At 39.4% G+C, this 20,501-nt stretch overlaps 1 protein-coding gene across 4 annotated transcripts in view; it reads right to left on the bottom strand.

The window, feature by feature from the left end:
* Nucleotides 1-20,087, bottom strand: part of LOC114069399 (SLAIN motif-containing protein 1-like) — a 64,670-nt gene extending 44,583 nt beyond the window's left edge. For 2 of the 4 annotated variants that reach the window (XM_027906151.1, XM_027906150.1), the window contains exons 1-5: nt 19,938-20,044; nt 17,865-18,014; nt 15,392-15,730; nt 5,792-5,956; nt 3,607-3,898 (exon numbers count right to left, since the gene is read on the bottom strand). In XM_027906151.1, coding sequence (XP_027761952.1) covers nt 3,607-3,898; nt 5,792-5,956; nt 15,392-15,730; nt 17,865-17,925 — 857 coding nt within the window. In that variant the 5' untranslated portion in view covers nt 17,926-18,014; nt 19,938-20,044. Of the gene's footprint in view, nt 1-3,606; nt 3,899-5,791; nt 5,957-15,391; nt 15,731-17,864; nt 18,015-19,937 lie in introns of all 4 variants that reach the window. The other 2 variants (XM_027906152.1, XM_027906153.1) reach the window with 2 other exon arrangements.
* Between the last annotated feature and the right edge of the window lie 414 nt (nt 20,088-20,501).

Raw genomic sequence — 20,501 nt, 5'->3', positions numbered from 1 at the left:
GGGGTTGTTGTGGCCAAAGTGCAGGACCCGGCACTTGGCCTTGTTGAACTTCATCCCATTGGAGTCAGCCCATCTCTCCAGTCTATCCAGATCCCTCTGCAGAGCCCTCCTGCCTTCCGGCAGGTCGACACTCCCTCCCAACTTGGTGTCATCTGCAAATTTGCTGATGATGGACTCAATTCCCTCATCTAAATCATCGATAAAGATATTAAAAAGAACCGGGCCCAGCACTGATCCCTGGGGAACACCACTGGTGACCGGCTGCCAGCTGGATGCAGCCCCGTTCACCAGCACTCTCTGGGCCCGGCCCTCGAGCCAGTTCCTGACCCAGCACAGAGTGCCCCTGTCCAAGCCATGGGCTGTCAGCTTTTCCAGGAGTATATTATGGGAGACAGTGTCAAAGGCTTTGCTGAAAAAGGCAGAGGTATGTTGTAAGGTATGTTGTAAGGCAGGCAGGTAGTCAGCAGAGTAGCTTTTTGCCTCTCTGCTTCAACTGCTTTTTTAGTGGTAAAAACATTGCACTTAAGTAAAAACGGTTACACTTAAGATTCAGCCAAGCTGCTTTTACATAGCTCCACTTTGGTGCAGCATCACTTATCTTTGATATAAATCCAGTTACTTGAGACATAGAACTGTTTCCTGCAACTGCTGCCTTTTCTTTTTTCCAGAAAAAAAAAAAAAAGTATGTTATCTCCAAAAAAACCACAAAAAATAAAAAACCCAAACAAAACCAATCAAACAAACAAAAAACTGCAAAAACAAAAACAACAACAAAAAAAAGCAGAGAGGGCAAAAGTAAAGGATAATTAACTAAGTTGAAAACAGCTGTAAGAATACTTCCATGTATCCAGAGCTGAATCTCTGCTACAGGGCACTGGACAGAAAATGTGCCAGCACTGAAAACCATTTCAAACAAGCACAAGGTGTCAGCATGATGTCAGGTGGTTTGAGACAGAATTTTGGAGGGTCTGTAGTCCATTTCTGCTTTTCCATCACCAGCTGGACTGCAGTGACTGGCTCCAGTGCAAGGCAGCATGAACAAGCTAGCATTGGCTCCACAGGTGTGCTTACATTCCTGCCACGCCTGTGCCTGGTATCTGGAATGATCCAGACCCTGAGCTGCTGACTGACTTCCTAGCTTTAGGTGGAACCTGCCTCATCACTGTGGACTTGTCTGGATACTGGGACTGTCAGCTGACTCTGATCACCAACAATGCTGCTCTTGCTTGAGCACTGTGGGGCAGCCTTAGCTGTCCCACTCAGGTCCCAGCTCACCTTACCCTGTGGGAAGATGCCCCTGCTGCCCCTCACACTGCAGAAGGTTAGAAAGTGGAGAACTGGAAGGTAGGGGTCTGCAAGAAGCCCCAAGCATGGAGCTGGAAAAGGCTGAGGGTTGTGTGGATCCACTTAACAGGAAGGAAAAAAAAGGCGCTGCCTTACTTGTAAGGCTAAGAGACGAACTTTACCACCACAATTTCTTTACACTACTTGTGGGGGCATGAATCTCTGATGGCAAGGAGAAAAGGAGTTAATATTTGGCCAAGTTAATTATCTTGGCTGTTACAATTTTATTTTACAAATTATTAAAAGCACTCCCTCATCGCCCCCTTGTTTGATCCTATGCAGTAAATACTCAAGTTCCCTAATGTAACCCCTATATAATGTGTCTATATATTATATTAAGTCTCTCTCTCTCTCTACATATATATAAAATATATATTCTGTTTTAAGAACCTAGAATACCAGTAACATAGCTACTTAACAGTCTGGCCATAGGCATGAAGACATAGATTTGCTCTGAATGTGCACTTCTCCCTGAGCATCTGATTTATTTAAAAAACTCAAAAGACCTGTTCTACTTTTAACCAAGTCATGACTAAAAACACTGTTCAATTTTGAAAGAAGTTAGAGTCTTGAACTGATAATCAGAAATAGCATTCCTTAGAAATGACAACAGAGATAAAAAACAACAGGGAGAAAATCTGCCTGACAGCTGAATGCCTTCCAAGAAAAGTCTACATGAACTGAAACCACTTGTATTTTTCCACATGCATCAATAAAATTAAACGAGGGTATTAAAGAACTGTATGCTGAGCTCCAATCTACCTGTGCTTTTTGAGTCCTATAAATTTGTCATTCTCATAGTGCAAAGATCATCCATCCTCAAGGATCCCTGGTTTGGCTCTATGGCAACATATGATAATGCTAAGGTACATTTAAAGGAAAGAAGACAAGGGCCCAGACTTTCTGGACTATAAATAGCCTTGTTACTGATTTGAATCAGCTTCTAACAAAAACAAAGTTAAGAGTAAAGTGTCTCACCCTCCCACTGAAAGCTCTTAATTTTGTTTTTCTTTAATACTGTCTGTTGTATGAAAAGTTACAAAATAGCAAGGGACTTTCTCACATGTTGCTATGAAAGATTTAAGAGCTCTGCAGAAGAACGTGAAGTTGAGGAAAGGAGAAAGTAAAAAGGAAAGAAAACCCTCTACTATAAAGAACTCTAACTGAGAGAGTTCCAGCTGAGAGCAAAGGAGGTTATAATAGAAATCTCATGGTACAATCTTCATCAAAGAAGAAATCTGACAGCTCTTTATCAAAGTTTCACTGCAGTTGGTCAAAATATGTTGTCAGTCACATCAGTGTAATCCCCAAGTAACTCAACCAAAGAGAGAATGTGAACAATTGAGCTTATTCTGGATATAGCTGGTAGGTAATGAAAAGTATAAAAATGATGAGAGCTAAACAGTGACAGATCATCCAACAGAAAACAAGGTGGTCACACAGCAGGTCCTCACAAAAGGAGGAATGTGTGCAACGGGAAGAAACAGCTGGAAGAGTTAACACAAGTTGACAGAAGTTTTTCTTTGAGAAACTTCATCACCTATTAATTACGGAACAAGCAGCTAGAGTTTAACTCCCAGCTGTGGTAAGGTGATTAAAATACAGTTTCTTTCCTCAAGCTTATTTTATTGCTTGACTTAAAAATAATTCATTTGGAGATTAAATTCTCTTGGAAAAATGCAAAAATGCATTTGCTTAAAAGTACAGCTCATTGCAATTATGTAATACTCCAGGATTCCCTGTTTGCCTACTGTCTCCCAGCTAGAATGGAAAAGATGGTGGTTCAATCCAAGACCATACTATCTAGGATATTTCCTTCCTCACAAGGCTGTAATGTCACAACTTATATTTTTATAGTCTACTGCCATTTACAACAACAGGGATGCAATTCTTTTTATTTGAGTACTCTAAGATTTGCTACATTCTGTGACACTGAAATAGCAGTTGGCACAAGTCTGGAAGAAGGTAAGCCACATATGTTCATGATATGAGGTTTCTGTTAGGTTTGATTTCTTATTGATGACTGGCAAACCATTCTTATTTATATATGATTGCACAATATCAAGTATCATAGTTTACTAAGGGCTACTAGCAAGCATTGTCCATCACTATTTCTGGCAAGAAATCTTTGCCCGTTCAGTGACTCCCCGCTGGTAGACAGAAACTCTTATGTTTTAGAGTTTCATATGCAGGAAGAAACCAAAATCCCACAATTTCACCCCAAGCCATCCCCACAGGGACAGAGGCCTGTTTAACTCTTACCTTCGAACTGGCTGTGCAATTTTACTTCTGGGAATGCCACTCCCATTGATGGCCAGCGATGGTCTCGGAAGAGCACTGCGCCCTACAAGCCCTTGACTGGCAGTCTTGTTTGGCATTGGGATCCCAGTGTTAGAATATAACTGTGAGTTGCTGGACACTGGAAGACTGCTACTGCTACTACTACCTTGTACGGTTGGGCTTACATAGGCAGTAGCTTTGAGAGGCTGTCTGACAGACACTGGAAAATGTCCCACACTGTGAACTCGGTGTTGAAGCTGTCCTGGTGATGGAACTGTGAAAAGTGATAGAAAAGGAAGTAACAAGGTCACTATGCAACAAATAAGGCCAAGTACTAATGTTCATTTCTAGATAGATCTGAATAGGGATAAACACATCACTATATCATTTGCTTGCTGACTACAAACTCCTCAAAACCCCTTGGATCCAATGCTGCATCCAGTAACACTGCACTGAACTAAAATATCATGTTCCACTCCCATCCTGAACAAAAACACTGGATCATATTCATCCTTCCTTCTCTCCTCAAAGAGGTTTCATTGGCTGTTACAAGCACACTAAACCCATCTACACAATTAGAACTTTAAACAGGAGAAACTTCAAAAGATATAAATTAATTAATTACTGTTAGATCATTTCAATTTTTAGAAGGTGGCTTGCAAGAACCACATCTTGTTCAAGCAACGTTGCATTCAAGCATTATGAAACATCAGAGAAGTCTAAGCTTTAAGTATAAAAACAATAAAAAGCTCTTGAATGTAGCAGCACATTCCGAGGCTGATGTTATGTAAACTATCATTTTAAATCAATGCTATGAGTTCCAGAAGCTTTGTATATAGATTTTTCTACCCAATCCTGCCCTCTGGTGTACATTTGACACGCATCAGTTTCAGAGTCCACGTATCAAAACAGTCAAAAGCCTGAAGCACATAAACTAACACTGCATCTAGAGCAATCAGTTTTCAAGTCTTTGAAAAAGGACATCTTAAAATCATTTAAAGACACTGCAAAAATTTCACGGTTGCGATTCAAATAAACTATAATGGCAATATATTGTTAAGGAACTCTGATCATAACAGCTCCTTAAATACCCCAGCACAGCCACTTATTAGAAATTTTTTAATTACTTCAGAAAAATTAAATTTTATATACACAAAGATATATAAGAGCATAAATACACAGAGAAATAGAGATTTCTAAAATATTATATAAAATTAAACTCTCAATGCACTACCATGCGAATTCATGTGGGAACCTGAACTACTTCCACTCTCCTATTCAAACAGAAAAAAAAATACAAAAAAATAGATCTATCAGTCAAGAATATTTTCCAGAAAAGACGTAACTTGAAAGTTCTGAAGACATTTGTAAATTCTATTCAAATTTGAAAGAAAACACCTGAGGTTTCTTCCAACTTCTCCCTCCAAAATCTCACAGGACATGGAAGGCATAAGTTAAACCCTTTCTTCTGCCTATGTCCAATGAAATTGACTTTTTCCATTTTCTCTCAGAGTACCTCAACCACTGTGCTAGAAAAGATGGGTTTGGATCTTGATCGATTCTGTTCATGTTCTACATTGATAATTCAACATCCAATAGATCAATACTCCCTTCATTCCCCCCATCAAGAAGACACCTAAATGAAACCAATTACAGAGTCATTTTAATTTCCCCACTCAACAACTATATTATACTCGAGGATACAATGTTTACTACATTTGCTTGGAAGAAAGTGGCTCAAGCTCAGTAGGAGAGAGGTCATGTATTTTAAGATAGCATTTATACAGTGTATTGGAAACCCAACATTGGATAAAGTATCAAGAAAAGCAGTTTTCAATTGTAGCACCAAAACTAAAAATGTACACTTATATGAATTAATTGCATTACTGGTGCTTCTACAATACTACTACTTATTATTTTAGTTTTAAACTTGGCACAAGATGAATGAGCAAAGAAAAAAAAAAGGTGAAAAAAAGCTCAATAACGAGGTTGGCAGAATTTGTTTTCAACAACAGAAATTTTGAAATCCTGAGCTATATTCAAATCGGGTGCAAAAGGAACAGTTTGCTTTTAATTTTTTTCACAGAACAAAGGATCGGTGACTGAGACATGTATTTTACCACCTCACCGATTCCTTGCATGCAGTCTTAAGAACACAGGTACTTACTGCTTGACTGCATCCTTGAAATCCCATTACTCGCTCCATGTAAATTGGAGTCAAAGCTCTGACTGTTCCTCACAGTGACGGGAGAACCAGCAAAGCCAGCATTACTGTTAATGGTGGGGGTACTTGGCATCCGAGTGAGGTTAGGCATGCTTCTTCGGAGTTTATCTGAAGCAAAAGAAGACAACATCCATAGTCAGGTCAGAATTTCCAAAGAACACAAGCAGCCTCCAAGTAATTTCTGTAGAAAATCAAAATTATAACAAATTACTTCAAAACAAAGAGAGATTTTGTTCTGCAGGAACGATATGAATAATATGAAAATGCTGCTGAGAGCCTAAAAAATCAAACCTTTTTTTACAGCATGATTATTCACAAGTAATTTTAAAGACACCAAGAAGGAGTACATTTGCAGAATTGCAAGGATTTAAACAATAAAATGTCATAGTAAGTTTCACACAGATGTGTAAAGTAGGTCACACAAATCATGCCCTAAATGTGCCTGTTTCTTCACAGTGAATACAAAAGCAAGGCTACAGTGACAGTCAGACATAGGTATTTACACTGTGGATGTTTAAGGACTGGTGAGATGAATCCATCCTAAGTGACCAAAGTCTTGCTTTCGGGTGCCAATGAGATCTTAAAAAGTTCCATTCAGAACCTAACCTTATTAGCATATTAAGTTTCTGCAGGTGGCCACGTGCAAAATCTGCTAAGTCTTGATGCTGTTCAGTTGCCTGGAGCGCTGGGTTGACAACAGAATTTTCAAATCTCATGCTTCTCCCTCCTACCTCACTTGTAGTACCTGATTTGGTAAGCATTTTCAGAATAGGTCTGTAGGGCCTTCCACAAAATGAAAGCTGCAAACATCCCAAATGTTTCTGGAGCAGGTTCAACAGCTAAGGCAAGTGTCTAAGAGGTCAGAAGACATCTGCAATCCCGCTCACACTAACTGACATGGAGAGAGAGAAGCTAAAAACAAGCCTGACATCTCAAGACTTCCCAACCACAACAGCATCAGGTAATAAGGTGAAGCTCTTTCGGTCTCTTCTGCCACTGGGCCAAAAGGAGATGATTCAGTTCTGTATAATCAGAAGAGACTGGCAGGGGCAGAAAGGCACAGACTGAATGACTTGGTCTGAATCACCTCCTGTAACATGACAGACTTCAGTAAATCACCGCTGTGGGAAAATTTATTGAGTCATTTATTAAACTATCATTGACAACACCACCAAAGATTTGCCTGTTGGTCAGGCTGGGGAGCAGTGGTGTGCCCTGCTGTGATGGCTATGTCTTTCCTGATACCATGGTCAGCATAGAGGCCACCAGCTCCTGTTCCTGACCTAGGTTCCAGTGCCGGGCAGACGTCTGCCCTCAGTTCTTACACTGCAGCAGAAAGCAGGGCTATGCTTGTCTTGTAACAAGCAGCTACAACTGCTCTCTCCAACAGCAAGGAGAGCATTTCCAGATTGATGAGCATAGGAACAACACATGATGCTGCTTGGAACTGCTGGTATGGGTGGACCTCCTAGCTCACACAGGGCAAGTTCAGTCCACAGAAACAATAGATTTATTTAGAAATCTCTGTTGATCAGTCCACATAAATACATAACCTATTTAGCACCGTCATGAGCTTCTCTAATCCTTAAAGCTGCTAACAATTGGAAAGTAATAAGAAGTGACAGTACAGTTTTATCTATGCAAGTTATCAGGAGTCACCAACAGTAACTTCAATATATGTGATGCCTGTGTAACTCCAGCGAACTGTGTCACAGCAAGGCTAGACCATCTCCAGCAGGAAAAAGAAATGCAAGGTCTGAATCCATGGCCAAATCCTAATACAGAACCACTTAAAGCGTAATCCTTTACCAAAGAGTTAAGAGTTGTACTTTAGTGACTAATTACTGACACTGGCAGACTGAAACTGTCAAGGCATAGCAACGAGCATTAGCAAAATGATTACTACTGTGGTTCAGTCAGATGGTAAGCATTAATATCACTGATGTAACAATGATAAAACAATTATCAGGCTTCCAAAACTGTCCTGGGGATGCAAACAATGGCACCCACACAGCTACTGCATGTCTCTTTTTTCAGAAATACTCATGGATCTTGCAAAATGAAAACGAAACTGTCCTCCTCTGATGCAGTATATGGTCCAGAGTAGCAGAAAATTCATGAATATGGGATGTCTGTAGCTACTGTTAATTTTGGAGTCGTAGCCTACCCTTAAAAGTCCTAGGTCATGAAATCCTAGGTCACCACTACAGCACTTGGCAAAAAAGGTTTGAGCAGTAGGATGGTGGTAGGGAAGATGGCACCGCATAAAATAGCTTTTCTAATATTATGTTGTACAGCAGGAGTTCTTAGACTCTACATGCTTTTCAACTCAGGGACTGCATCAGCCACCCCAGGCACAATCTGTGCCTTCAACTGTCCAGTGGATGCAGCTACAACAGCATAAAAATAGGTACAAAAGTAGCCTGGATTTCCTCCATGTCATGGGTGGCCACGTCTTTTGCCTCCTCTCCATTAGTCCCCTCTTGTTCCAGCAGTCTGCTCTGCTGCTGATTCATTCAGTCCTCAGGCAGCAGATTCCTGCTGCACCTGCAAATTCTCATCCATCAATCAGCTGCATTACTTCTTTGATGGGTCCTTGTGTCTGCTGAGATAAATGGCCCTGAAAAGCAATGAAAATAGCAGGTCAGTTTTGTGTTTGGGGAAAACCCAGAAACGTTCGCCTTGATAGCATTTTGCAGCTTTCATCTCCTTGGATGATGCATCCTCTTTCATCTCTTTCTTGAAGTTGGTTCTGTCACCTGCTCCCCTCCTAAGAACAGTGGAAATAGTCTTACAGATGTTTTATTTGTAAATGAAATGCTGGCTCTTGTGAGCTTAATATATGGAAGTAGAAGGTGGGAGTTATGTGACTTAAATTTTATTTCAGGCCAGAGATGTGACTAGGTATAAACTTGCTGGAAATATATAAGAAAACGAAAATATTTTTCCAGGCTGCCAATAGCAAATCTTTCCGTTCCAGACCTCTTTGCTCTCCTAAGACTGATGAGAAAATTAACAGAAAGGAGAAGTGAAAGAGTAGAGTTGAGATGTATTCTCAGGTGAGAAATAATTTGCTCAAGTATTGTTTATGTTGAATGCTGAAATATGCTACAGTTTCTGCTAACTCTTCTGCACTAATCTGGTTCAGAGGCAAACTTTAAAAAAAAAGATCAGTTGCTTGCAGTTTGTTCTGTTAGGAAGATGTGGATAATAGCATTAGCGATTAGGGTCTCCAAAAGACCTACACCTGGTTCAGGAAACAACTGGAAGTGGCACTTGGTACCATGTTCCAATTGACAAGGTGGTGATCAGTTAAAAGGCTGGACTCGATAATCTCAGAGGTCTTTTCCAACCTAAATGATTCTGTGATTCTACAGCATCCATAGTTACTCTGACCCATTAATGAGTCTCAAGTATGATCAAGGCCAAAACAAAAACTATGTTTAAGTAGAATGAAGCCACGTAAAGCATGAAAGATAGCATCTTCACCTTTCTCAGCCTTCTCTGAGATGTAATAGCATGACCTACAGACACTGTATTGCTGAAATATCTGAAGTGTGAAGAAAATTCAGGGATAGGTCATGCAAGAGGAGTTAATAACCAGTTCCTGGTTACAACCACCTTCTCATAATAATTCATACATATACACGTGTGCTTGTTATTTTATAAGCATTCTTTAGGGGGCATATATTGCCCTTGTTTCACATATCTGCAGTAGAATGAAACATCAAAATCACCTACTGCATGTTTACACTTTTTCCCATATGTAGCATCCATGCTTAATTAGCCCACTGTCTACAGTGGGAATTGTGAAATACAGGATCATCTGCCCTCAACGGAAAATGTGCATGAAAGGGCCACCCCCTAGCACAGATCATACTCGCTACTGCTGAGAAGCAGGTCGAAAAGGAGGTAGAAGTGTCCCTTATTTTGTAAAACATTCCACAAAATTACGGTGAAGACAGCAGTTGGCCTCTTATTCAGCTGCTTCAGTTCTGACTTTTTCCAGGAAGCTCTTCCCCTCATGCTCTGTCTTCTCTGAAGTCAGACTGGGATCAATGGCCCAGTTTCTTCCTGGCAGGAGACCAGAACAGGCAGCACCTGCCTTTTGTCTTCTGATCCCAGCACCACTGGTGGCTGTCCCCATTCCACTGCTTCTTTGACCCTTCCCTGACCTAATATTATCACCAGCCGAAGATTAATGTCCGTGCAGCACGCAAACAAACCTTGCCCTCGGAGCAAAGCTGCCCCAGAAGAGGTGCACTCTTGGTAGGCTGCCAGATAGGGACTTCTGTAGCAGTTCTTGATAAGTATCATCTTCTATCTGCCAAGATAACTCAGCCGGTGAGGCTCACCTTGCAAGGAGGGCTTAAGCTGACTCTATAGAGAAGTGCCTTAAAACTTCCTTCATTGTTATGCTCTGCAAGAGTTGGCAACGTTTTATTCAAACAAAATGATTCACGAGCCTTGCTAAAAGCATGGTATCATTACGGAATGTGATACAATGAATCAGAATTATTATTGGCAATATATCATTGTTTGAGCTATGTTAGCAATTTCTTACACTTATTTAAATCCTTTACATAAACCCTGCAAATTCAACTCTGCCTTATCTGTATTGTATGCACAAACAAGCTGGGGTAAAGAAGACCTGATATTAGTACCTGCATTACATTTGTTATAGTTATAACATTTATGACATCCCAAATACACCACGGTCTTGTTAATGGTCTGCGGAGTCGCCAGCTGATACAATAGATACATCAGTGGTAAAAATTCCAATATGAATTAAAAACTAAAAGTAAGTCCTGCAGTTAAGTGAGTGGTGCCATTCTATGATTTCCAATACCTATATTTTGCTAATGTTGAATACTTTATTCAGAACTGTTACTTCCTGCCTTCACAGGCTTATGTTTGCCACCACAGTCAGTTACAGCCAATTAAAGATTTTTCCATTATCCTTCCATGACTCCTGCCACTGATCATTATTCTCAATGTAACTTCAAAGGTGGCAAAATAAGATTATTTTTCTTGTTTTCTTTAATAAAGTCTGCAACAATTTTCTGAAAAGAATTCTCCATTTCTTACTGAACAAGAGAAGTTATAAGCAGAAAAACACTTCATAAATTAGTAAGAACAGACCTTTTCCCACCTTTTCAAACACACAAATCAATGTTAGCCTTCACTGAACTGATATTTCTCTAAACACCAATCTACTGCCCCTGAAATGCTGCTCTTCTGTATCTGCCTGGAATTTGCTTTGAAAAAACCCAAACAACAAACAGAAACCACATTTGCAGCTTTCAAAATGAGGAAAGGGTGCAACAGCCCATAATGTTCACAATATTTCGCCTGAGAAATGTTACTCCCCAGAAGAGCAGGCAATAAATTAACTCATAACAAGTAATTCCTGGAAAATAAAAGCAAATTTTTTCAAGTGAATGGTATCTGTGGCCTGTTTATGAAGGTATAAACCAAAGTAAAAACTTAAAAATCAACACGAAAAGGTTATGGAAAATATATATTAAAAGTAAAACAGACAGAATGCACTGCTACTCCATGAATGACGTATTTTCATCTGCCCCTTCTTACTGTATTATACTTTACCAAGAATTGTCCAAAACACAAAGTTGCCAATTTTCAGGTATTATAAAAATGGACCCTTAAAAATGCACATGAAATAAGGGTTTCCAGGATAAAAGTTTATGAGTAAGTTGATCTCAAGAGCTGGAAAGTGGGTCTGAACACAAGAAAATCAATCCCATTTTCTGTATCTTGACTATTCTGGATGATTTCACAGCATAGTTCTGTTACTTCTGGTTTCAGAAAATCAGAAGTAATGAAAGGTATAAATACTAACATCTATTAAAAATAATAAAAATATTAAATAGAAATAACTTATATTTGTTAAAAAGTTAAAATGAAAGCAGTTACTTCTGTGTCACAGTAAGTAAAGGAAGCGTATATTTATGGACAAAATGAAGCAAAAATAGCGTGGTTTTATGACTTTTGGGTGCATTTGTTATATGAAAATGACTATATGTAAAGTATTCTTGATATTAACAGCAACATTTTAAGTTGCTAACCATTAACTTCTTCAAATAAAGAAATGAGTGGTATACACATAAATCTTTCTGTTGTAAACATATTAAAAGCTTTATTAAATTATAAAACAGAAACTAACTAGATGGACTCACCTTAGCTAATTATAACATACTCAAAAGCTATTCACCTCCTGTCTCTCTCAGATCTTCTTTAAATTATCTATTTCTGACCCACTAACTGATTGGAAAATTCTTGAAAACTATACCTTAAAAAGTTCAAAAATGGAATTTTTCTGACGTAACTCATCATTATAGACAATTCAGCTGACTTAGGGAGAGGGTGCAATTAAACAACAAAAAAAAACCCAAACCCATTTCATACAAAGCTTTTCTATTAGTGTATTCTTGCCAGATATATATGTATATGAAATATGTAATATATTTCACAACATACATAAGTTTTCTCATATCTTCCACTTTATGCTACTATTTACCAGGAGCCTTTCAATACAGCAAGTTGTTGGTGACTGACTGGCAGTAAATGTGACTGGCACCATTCAGTCTGACGTGGGTGGGGTAAGACAAGATAAAGAACCCGGGCCTGAGAGTGTGGGCCAGATGGTGTGCTATATTAAACCAGAAGTATGTATTTATTTTCTTTTGTACAGCAATTTAAAACAGGGCAGAACGTCAAAATTACAGCAGGGGCAATACTTTGCTATCGCACATTGGCAAGAACAATGTGTGAGCTCAAAATTATGGCTTCAAACACAGCTGGGAAACACGTGTGAGCCTATTCTCACTCACCCCAAGCAAAGGTAGAAGATTAGCAGGGTGCCAGAAACTGCAAACAATTTCTCTGCTACCTAAAACACAAGCCTGTGGATGGAGAATAACCACACCACTGGTTATAGGGAGAGACTAGATAACTAGTGCACAAGTAAGTGTCTCTGTAGAGGCACCTCATGACATCTGACAGGCCCTGGGTTGTCTATGGCATTTAAACAGAACTGACACAGGGCGATGGTGAAGCCAGGGGGCATCAAAGTACCTCACGTAGCTCTGTGTGGACAGCTGAATTGGGCCGTTCATACAGAGGTGGGCACCCACATCCCAGAATCTACATGCCGAAGCTTCTCAACAGGCAACCAGTATTATACTCTGAAAAGAATTATGGACGTTTTCTATGTTTATCACAGCTTTAGCATATTTGTTACAGTGCAAGTAATTAAATAAAGTGCCACACTAAACAAACATCACTAAAAGCAGGTGGGGCAGCAACCCTCACATCATTTGTCTAAAGGTAAAAAATCATACTTAAACTAAACACAGAGACTAGTTTGGGGGAAACTTCGTGTCAATCCTAAATACTGTTTTTTCACCCCAGACTGAGTGTCGAAATTCCACAGTTACTTGCTGCTTACTCTTCTTTTATGGAGAGCTCTGTGAATGACCAGATGAAACAGGGGCCTGACAGCACATACAAGAACACGTGATCTCTTTGGGGGAAGAGAGACACCCTTGACAGCACATACAAGAACTCATCTGATTTCTTTGGGGGAACAGAGAGGAAGAAAGATTCGGGAAGACTGTTGGAATGGCCAAGAGCAGCAGCATGTGGTATGCACGATTTTTATTAATTACGGATCATACTTTCCACATATACTGAAAGCAAAAACAAAACAGTTCAGCTCTTCCACCTGTCCCATCCCTCTTTCTCATTTATCTTGGTAAATTGTAACAGTGTGGAACACACCATCATCCACAATACTGAGCATAAGACAATTTTTTATTCTGCAGTTTATCGCCATTCAATCTGCAGCAGTTCTTGAGAGACAATTAAATTGTTGCCAAGATGGTAAGTGCCAGTGAGATGATGATGTAATACTACTCAGACACATTCAACACAGTGAACACTTTACTCCTTGTCTGCCAAAAGAACACAGTCAAAGTAAAATGTTTCTCACCATCAGTATTTGCCATTTATATGGATCAGAGCTGCATGAGTCAGAGGTTGAAAGTGCAGAAACTGAAGAGACAATTCCCCTCTAAAGACAGTGGTATAAGACTGTCTGCCATTCCTCCAAACAGGTAACTGAAATCAAACATGTCCAACCTCTGGGTGACACCAAACACATTATCCAACACCTCAAAGTTCTTGAGAAAAAAAGCAATCCAGTGGTAAAACTGGTGGTCTTTTACATTAATACACTTGCTAGTTAATAAAACAGGAGTGTTTCTAATGCCCAAAGGTTTCCATGAGGATCCAATGCTTAAGTTCCACTGACATGGAACATGAAAAAATTATTCAAAACACATTTGAGGGCCACACACAAGAAAAAAAAAAAAAAAAAAAGGCAAAATCACATCCTGTCCTTCCTGAAACAAAAATGCCCCATAACTTCCCTTTCTATCTTCCAACATTTCTGCAAGCCCAGCAATTGCTGTCCCATTCTTGTACCTCACCAGCAAGAAAAATAACACTGAAATTATTACGGCATATATGCTGCACCAACAGACACCCACGTTACTCTACCCTCTGCTAACATCAGCTTTCTTATATACCGCAACATGTCAATTATACTTCCATGACATGGCTTACTTTGAACGCAAGTGCTTTTGGCACCAACCTGTCATGTCTTATTTGTCAGAAAAGCAACATGCATACCTGTAGCGCTATAAATAGCAACTGTGTGTTGTTTTGAACACATTTATTTTCTTGCCCAAGGGTGAGCTGTAACCTGCAAGGTTACAAACAAGACCCTGGCTGGAAATGGAGTGTATAGAATTAGCGTGGAGGAAGGACTGAAGGAACAGAAAAGTAAGATACAGCAGAAGGAAGAAAATTGTGATCACAGCAAGGAAAGAAAACAAGGTAACAGCAACAACGTAGGGAAACTTAAATCATAACTAAGCACCAAAAGACAAATCTTCCAGAGGCTCTGGAATACATTTCAAATGCAGCGCAAAAAAGCAGCAATGTCCCAGGATAGTTTGAGAGTGACAGTATCTCCCACCACTTTAACCATCAGCCCAATCAGACCTAGAACAGGAGCGAGGTGTTGACCCCTGCCATAAGCACTCATCATGGATTCACAACACAGATGCTCTAATAGCAAGCTCAGGAATAAGAAAGAGAATGAAAATCTGGAACCCCTGATTTGTATGTAACTGTATCCCCGATGGACATGCACACATCAAGCTTGAAACACCATCAGTTCTTTTAACCAACTATTAGCTTGCTAAAACATGATCTTCTTTCCTCTTTTCTTCTTTCTTTATTCGTAGTCATCCTTGCAGCCTTTTAAAATGGACTAAAGCAACAACTTTCAGGATCAGGTCACAGATTACATTTTGTAGCAAACTGCTTAACAACGGCATACTTTAATCATTCACACAAGCTTAAATTATTTGTCACAATTTATGGACAATCCATCTTTAAAATGGAACTGACACTTGATGCAGAGAAGACCACTCCTCAGGAAAGCATGCAACCCACCTCCATTAATCCTATTTGGTTGCTGATCTGGAGTTTGGGCTTGAGGAGAGTAGTACGGTTGCTGATAAGTATTTGTAGGGAATTGTGGGGAAGTAGGGCTTCTCCTGCAGTCCCGGATACTGGAGAAAGTCTGTGAGTGAGGGATCCCTCTCTGGAAGGGGGAGCAGCGAGTCAGACGTGGCTGGGGAGGTGGAAGGTGGTCAAACTCTTCCTCGTCCTCAAGACTATAGCGATCGTATTCCTGGTCACCACATGTCCCTTTCTTTCCCGCATGCAGAGAGATGCTGGAAGTGTGCCTTGACACAGATGCTGAAGTTGAAGCATAATCTTGCCTAAGGCCTGTAAATTCCAAGAGGAAGATGATTTAGCTCCAGCTAAGTGATTAACTCTTAATATGCACTTCAAGCTTGAAAACTAAGCGGGTAAGTAGACATACTTTTACAGCAAGAATTAGACTTACAACATAACTAGGCTGAAGATCTGACCTAGGATTCATCTGATCTAATTTTCAGTTCTACCTTTCAGGCATCTAAGCCCACATTATTTCCCTCAAGATCCCTTTTTAATAGAAAAATTGAAAAAGAATACTGGGGTCTCCAAAAGATGTCTTAGCTGCCTCTCTTAACATAAGATGAATCCCCTTCACAAGGTACCTAGTTCTATGCCAATAAAATATGACTACATGAGTACTAAGTTTTTAACTGTAAAATATTCTTTCTTAGAGCAATTACACTCACATTAGTTTTCCAAGCTACTGCTATTAAACTTTTATATTCATGCAATAAAAATGCTGACAATGACATTTCTTAAACTTCTAACCCCTGTAAATACTCTGGCTCTCCACCCTCTCTGAACCAGAACTAGTTTCTGATAGAATGTGATCTCATGGACAAGGCTTACTGGTAATACAATGGTGTTTTACACAGGTACACAAACCTACCACCCTCTTCTTAGAACGCCAGGTTTTGAAAATCATCTCACTGTTAGCACTACCCCAGAAGATCCTGTTTGCTCCAGGTCAAGTGAGAGGGAACCATTCACAACCCGTGCACACCCCCCCTTTCCCCAGCAGCACAGTAGCCAGGGAAAAAGGGGATGCATATCACATTTTCAGGAGCCAAGTAGCTCTGCCAATAGCTGCAGATAACAGCCTTCCTAGATTTACAAAAAGCCCTCAGCTTTAACAGATGTCTTTGCTCCATAATAGAAACTTCTTAATATGCTTCCTCTCCCCCTCCTCGAGTGGGAGTTTCTATTTGTAGCTGTGAAGAGAGCGTGCCTGCATGCACGTATAGAACTACCACTTTCCACAGGATTACATGGACAACAACTGTCACGTGCTCAAACATTCTGCACCAGCTGCTCCTACATGGATGCAACCACTGCACCTGACACAGATTAGAAGAAAACCCAGTGCTTTTCTTTCCAGTTTGCCAATGACCTGATTCCTTAAAGAGCGAAGTACCTGAAACATTTTTTAAACCTCACTCTGGAGATGAACACAGCTGTCATTTAAATTACGCAATCCTTTTTGTCTTTGATAGTCATAATTTTTTTCTTTTCAAAATTAAAACACTTGCTAATTTCTCTGCTGAACATAAGAAGCGCTACTAAATACTCAGCAAGTTTGACTGCTGACAAGTGATCACTCTGCCTGCTCAGTCTGGTGACTGCAGACAGATCACTGTTCTAATTTTTTCTTGAGATTTTATTTTTGTTTTATATAATCACTTATTATTTGGCATTTTTCTTCAGGTCCCATCTCTGAATTTCTCCTGCTTTTAATCTCATTGATTCCTCCTTGATGTCTTCTTTGGCACTAATAGGAAGTGAGGAAGATACTGCACTTACTATCTCAGTGACCTCTAAGGCAATTGCCCTTTATTTATGAATAAATTTTCCAAAAATTACTATTTAGCCAAACTATAATCTTTGTCAAGCAAGACTTTGGGCTGAGACTTGTGCATAATCACTAGTTTCAAACCAAGATGCTAAATTTAAAGGCACCAATTCAATATTTAAAGGAGATTCAATTTTGAAATTCATCTGACAAAGTAAGAAAATCAAACATGAGGCAAAGAAAGTGAAAAGAGCTGCTTATTTTTACCTTTGTCATGAAACATACACACGGGAAAAATGTCTAGCATCTTCCCTCCCCAGAAATAAAATTATTTCAATTAATGTGGTAAGATTATAAATCCTCTAAATCTAAATGTATTCAACATATATAGATATACTAGTCTGAATTCAGAAAAATACAAACATCAAATTCTGAGAGATCCAGTAGCAGTTCAGATGAACCTGAACCCAACAATGTGCACACCTCCTCCATGCAGGTGAAGAGTTTCTCCACCTGTCACTCAAGAGGCAACACCATTTAAGCAAGATCCACTTGCTGTGGATCTTGGAGCAGTTTTAACTGCTATAGGAAATCTTCCTTAGACTATTATAAAAACCAAAAAAAGCCACCTACTCTCCTCCTGTAGACGAGCCATGATCTGAACATCAGTGAGATCCTGCAGCTTGTATCCCATTGAGATGGAATCATCTTCCAGCTCTGAAGTGCTCAGTTCACTGTCTACTGATGACTGTGGACTCAAAGGGGAACTCCTAGAAATGTAACCTATGTAAGAAAACATAAACTTTAGGCTGCAAATATGTCTGGCCACCTTTCCTTCATGATCATCTGCCTTTTACACTACAGTAGCTTAATATATTTTCTGTACAGCACATAAAAACTTTCAGAAGTGCAGTTCCATTCACTAACAATTAATGCAAAGAGCTTTGATACTCATGAGAAGTAGTAAGTGTAGTAATAGATCATTAATTCCTCTGCTTGTTCCCAAAATAGCATTGAATACCCCAGACAATGAATAATTTATGCAACACAGTTCTGATACAGCTCAAATTAGTTAGCGTAGTCTAACCACATCTGCATTAGAATCTCTCTTATGGGACTGTGATTCTTCCTACTCTGCTCTGAAATGCAAGCATCGATGTGTCGCCAACTTCTCATCAGTACTCTGATGCTGTATCACAGCCATTTAGCTAAACTTTATTGCTTTTCTTTTTTAAAATAGTTTATAATTATCAGATAAATCAATTATAGTAACAATTAAGACTAGACGCTATGTAACAGAGAAAGCATTGCCTCTTTCACAGAGCTACCTTTTGGAGAAAGCTCTAGATTCCACTTTTTCCCTGCATGATAGCAAAATATAAACTACTTTGCAATTAGTTGCATGAGCTAGCTGTTATTCCACTTTAAAGAAAAATCCTTCAACTAAAACAGTAAATCACTTTCTAATATCCTCTGGACCACCAGAGACCCATAGCCTGCAGGGCAAGAACTGCTGTGACTTGGCTCACCAGCTGTGCTTGTATCACAGATGTGTTTGCATCTCCTAGCCACCTAAAACTCATCCTAAATTCAGTTGTTCTCTAGTAATATCTCCGAAAGAAAAGGACAAGCAGGGCATTACTTTGCTTTGGAAGGACTGTAAGGAGTAAATCCGCTTGCTTTTTCAAATGTGCAAGTTACAGTAGCCCCTGAGGTTCTGCAGAGGCAGTAATAGCTGTGCTCTTTTGGAGCAGCAGTGGGAAGCTAGACAAGATACCTGAGGGTATCTCAAACAGCATGAGATGCTTTCATTTAGGAACTAGATTTCATCCCACTGAATAGGGAAGCTTAGACATTTCACTCACATGCAGACCACTACATCATGCATTCAGTCTGGAGCTTCTTCTCACCCACACTCCCATATCCCCTAAAACAAGGCTTTTTGTAATGATTTTATGGGTTGTAAAGGAAAACTGTACTTAGATCTATGTGACATTTGATGCTAACTTCCTTAGCCCACGCCTGCTCCCATCAGCAAAAAAAAAAGCTAATGCCTCTGCCCCAGGAAATTATTTTCTCCACTTCCACTGCTGCTTAACAGAAGTCACAGATACAGATTGACTACTGATACCTGTACTGAAGAAGCAAAAATGCAAATCCTTGCAATTTACAGACCATAGCAAGTTTGTGTTTTCCCCAGAACTCTGTGTCCCCTGAAAATCAGTGGTAAACATAAAATAAATCTTGGATAGTAAGTAGCAACAATACCAGTTTGAAAACAGCTATGATTCTGACAGTTATTTTTATTATAGAGAAAGTCTCCTTGCAATTTCATTACACAGCTGCACATACGTTTCTGCAGACACAAGAAATGGGCACCATGGGGCAGAAATGAGCAGCAAAGCTGGGGACTGTTTAAGCTGACACAGTCACATCTATACTATCAGGTAAATCATTATTGATGTTTACTATTATTACTTTCCCGTAACATGCTGCATAAGAGAAGACAACCTGTAGTTAATTTAATTAGGAAGATAACTTGCAGTTAATTACCAAATTTTAGGTCATTAGGAAAAAAAATCTCCCTATGAAATGTGAGTTTGTATACAATCATCTGAAAAACGTACTACCGTTAAATGCTATCAAGGTTAGATCAAATTAAGCAACTCTGTAAGCACGACAAATCAATAGAAAGATAAGCATTACCTGTCCGTTCAGGTGTTAGTATTGCTTTACTGGAGGTTTTAGAGAAGCTGGGAGTATTAAAGCCATTGGTATATGGGGTGAGTCTTGCAACAGGGCTATAGGGAAAAGCCAAGGAGACAGGTGTAGAGAAGAGGTTCCGCCATCGGCTAGCTGTTAGGGATGTGAGGGAGGAGGGGGGGAAAAAAGATTAACAGTTATTAATATAGTAGTGCTGTTAGAGAGAAAAATAATTTAATCTAATCTGTTCATTACACATTTTTTACTTATTTCAAAAGAAAAACAATGGAAAATTCAGTAGTACATCAGAGGATCAGCACAGTCGTCTACATGTGTAAGTGTGCTCCAAAAGCTTTTCTAGCAAATATTTCTTGTTAACCATTTTCTACAATATACACCTTTTTGGTATATATGCATCACATACATCAGTGGGTGCCAAATAACAGGAAGTAAAAACTGCTACAGTCAGTAAAGAAACACAAATGAAATTTTTAACACTCTTCAAGGAATTGTTCATGGCAATCAATCATCACACAATTGAATTAGCAACTAAATTATCAGTTAGAG

Source organism: Empidonax traillii, unplaced genomic scaffold, assembly GCF_003031625.1.
Source record: "Empidonax traillii isolate 1590-97213 ecotype Southwest subspecies unplaced genomic scaffold, ASM303162v1 scaffold1251:size145019, whole genome shotgun sequence".
Lineage (NCBI taxonomy): Eukaryota > Metazoa > Chordata > Aves > Passeriformes > Tyrannidae > Empidonax > Empidonax traillii.
Note: the sequence above shows the minus strand (reverse complement) of the source record. Positions and strands in the feature narration are given on the sequence as shown.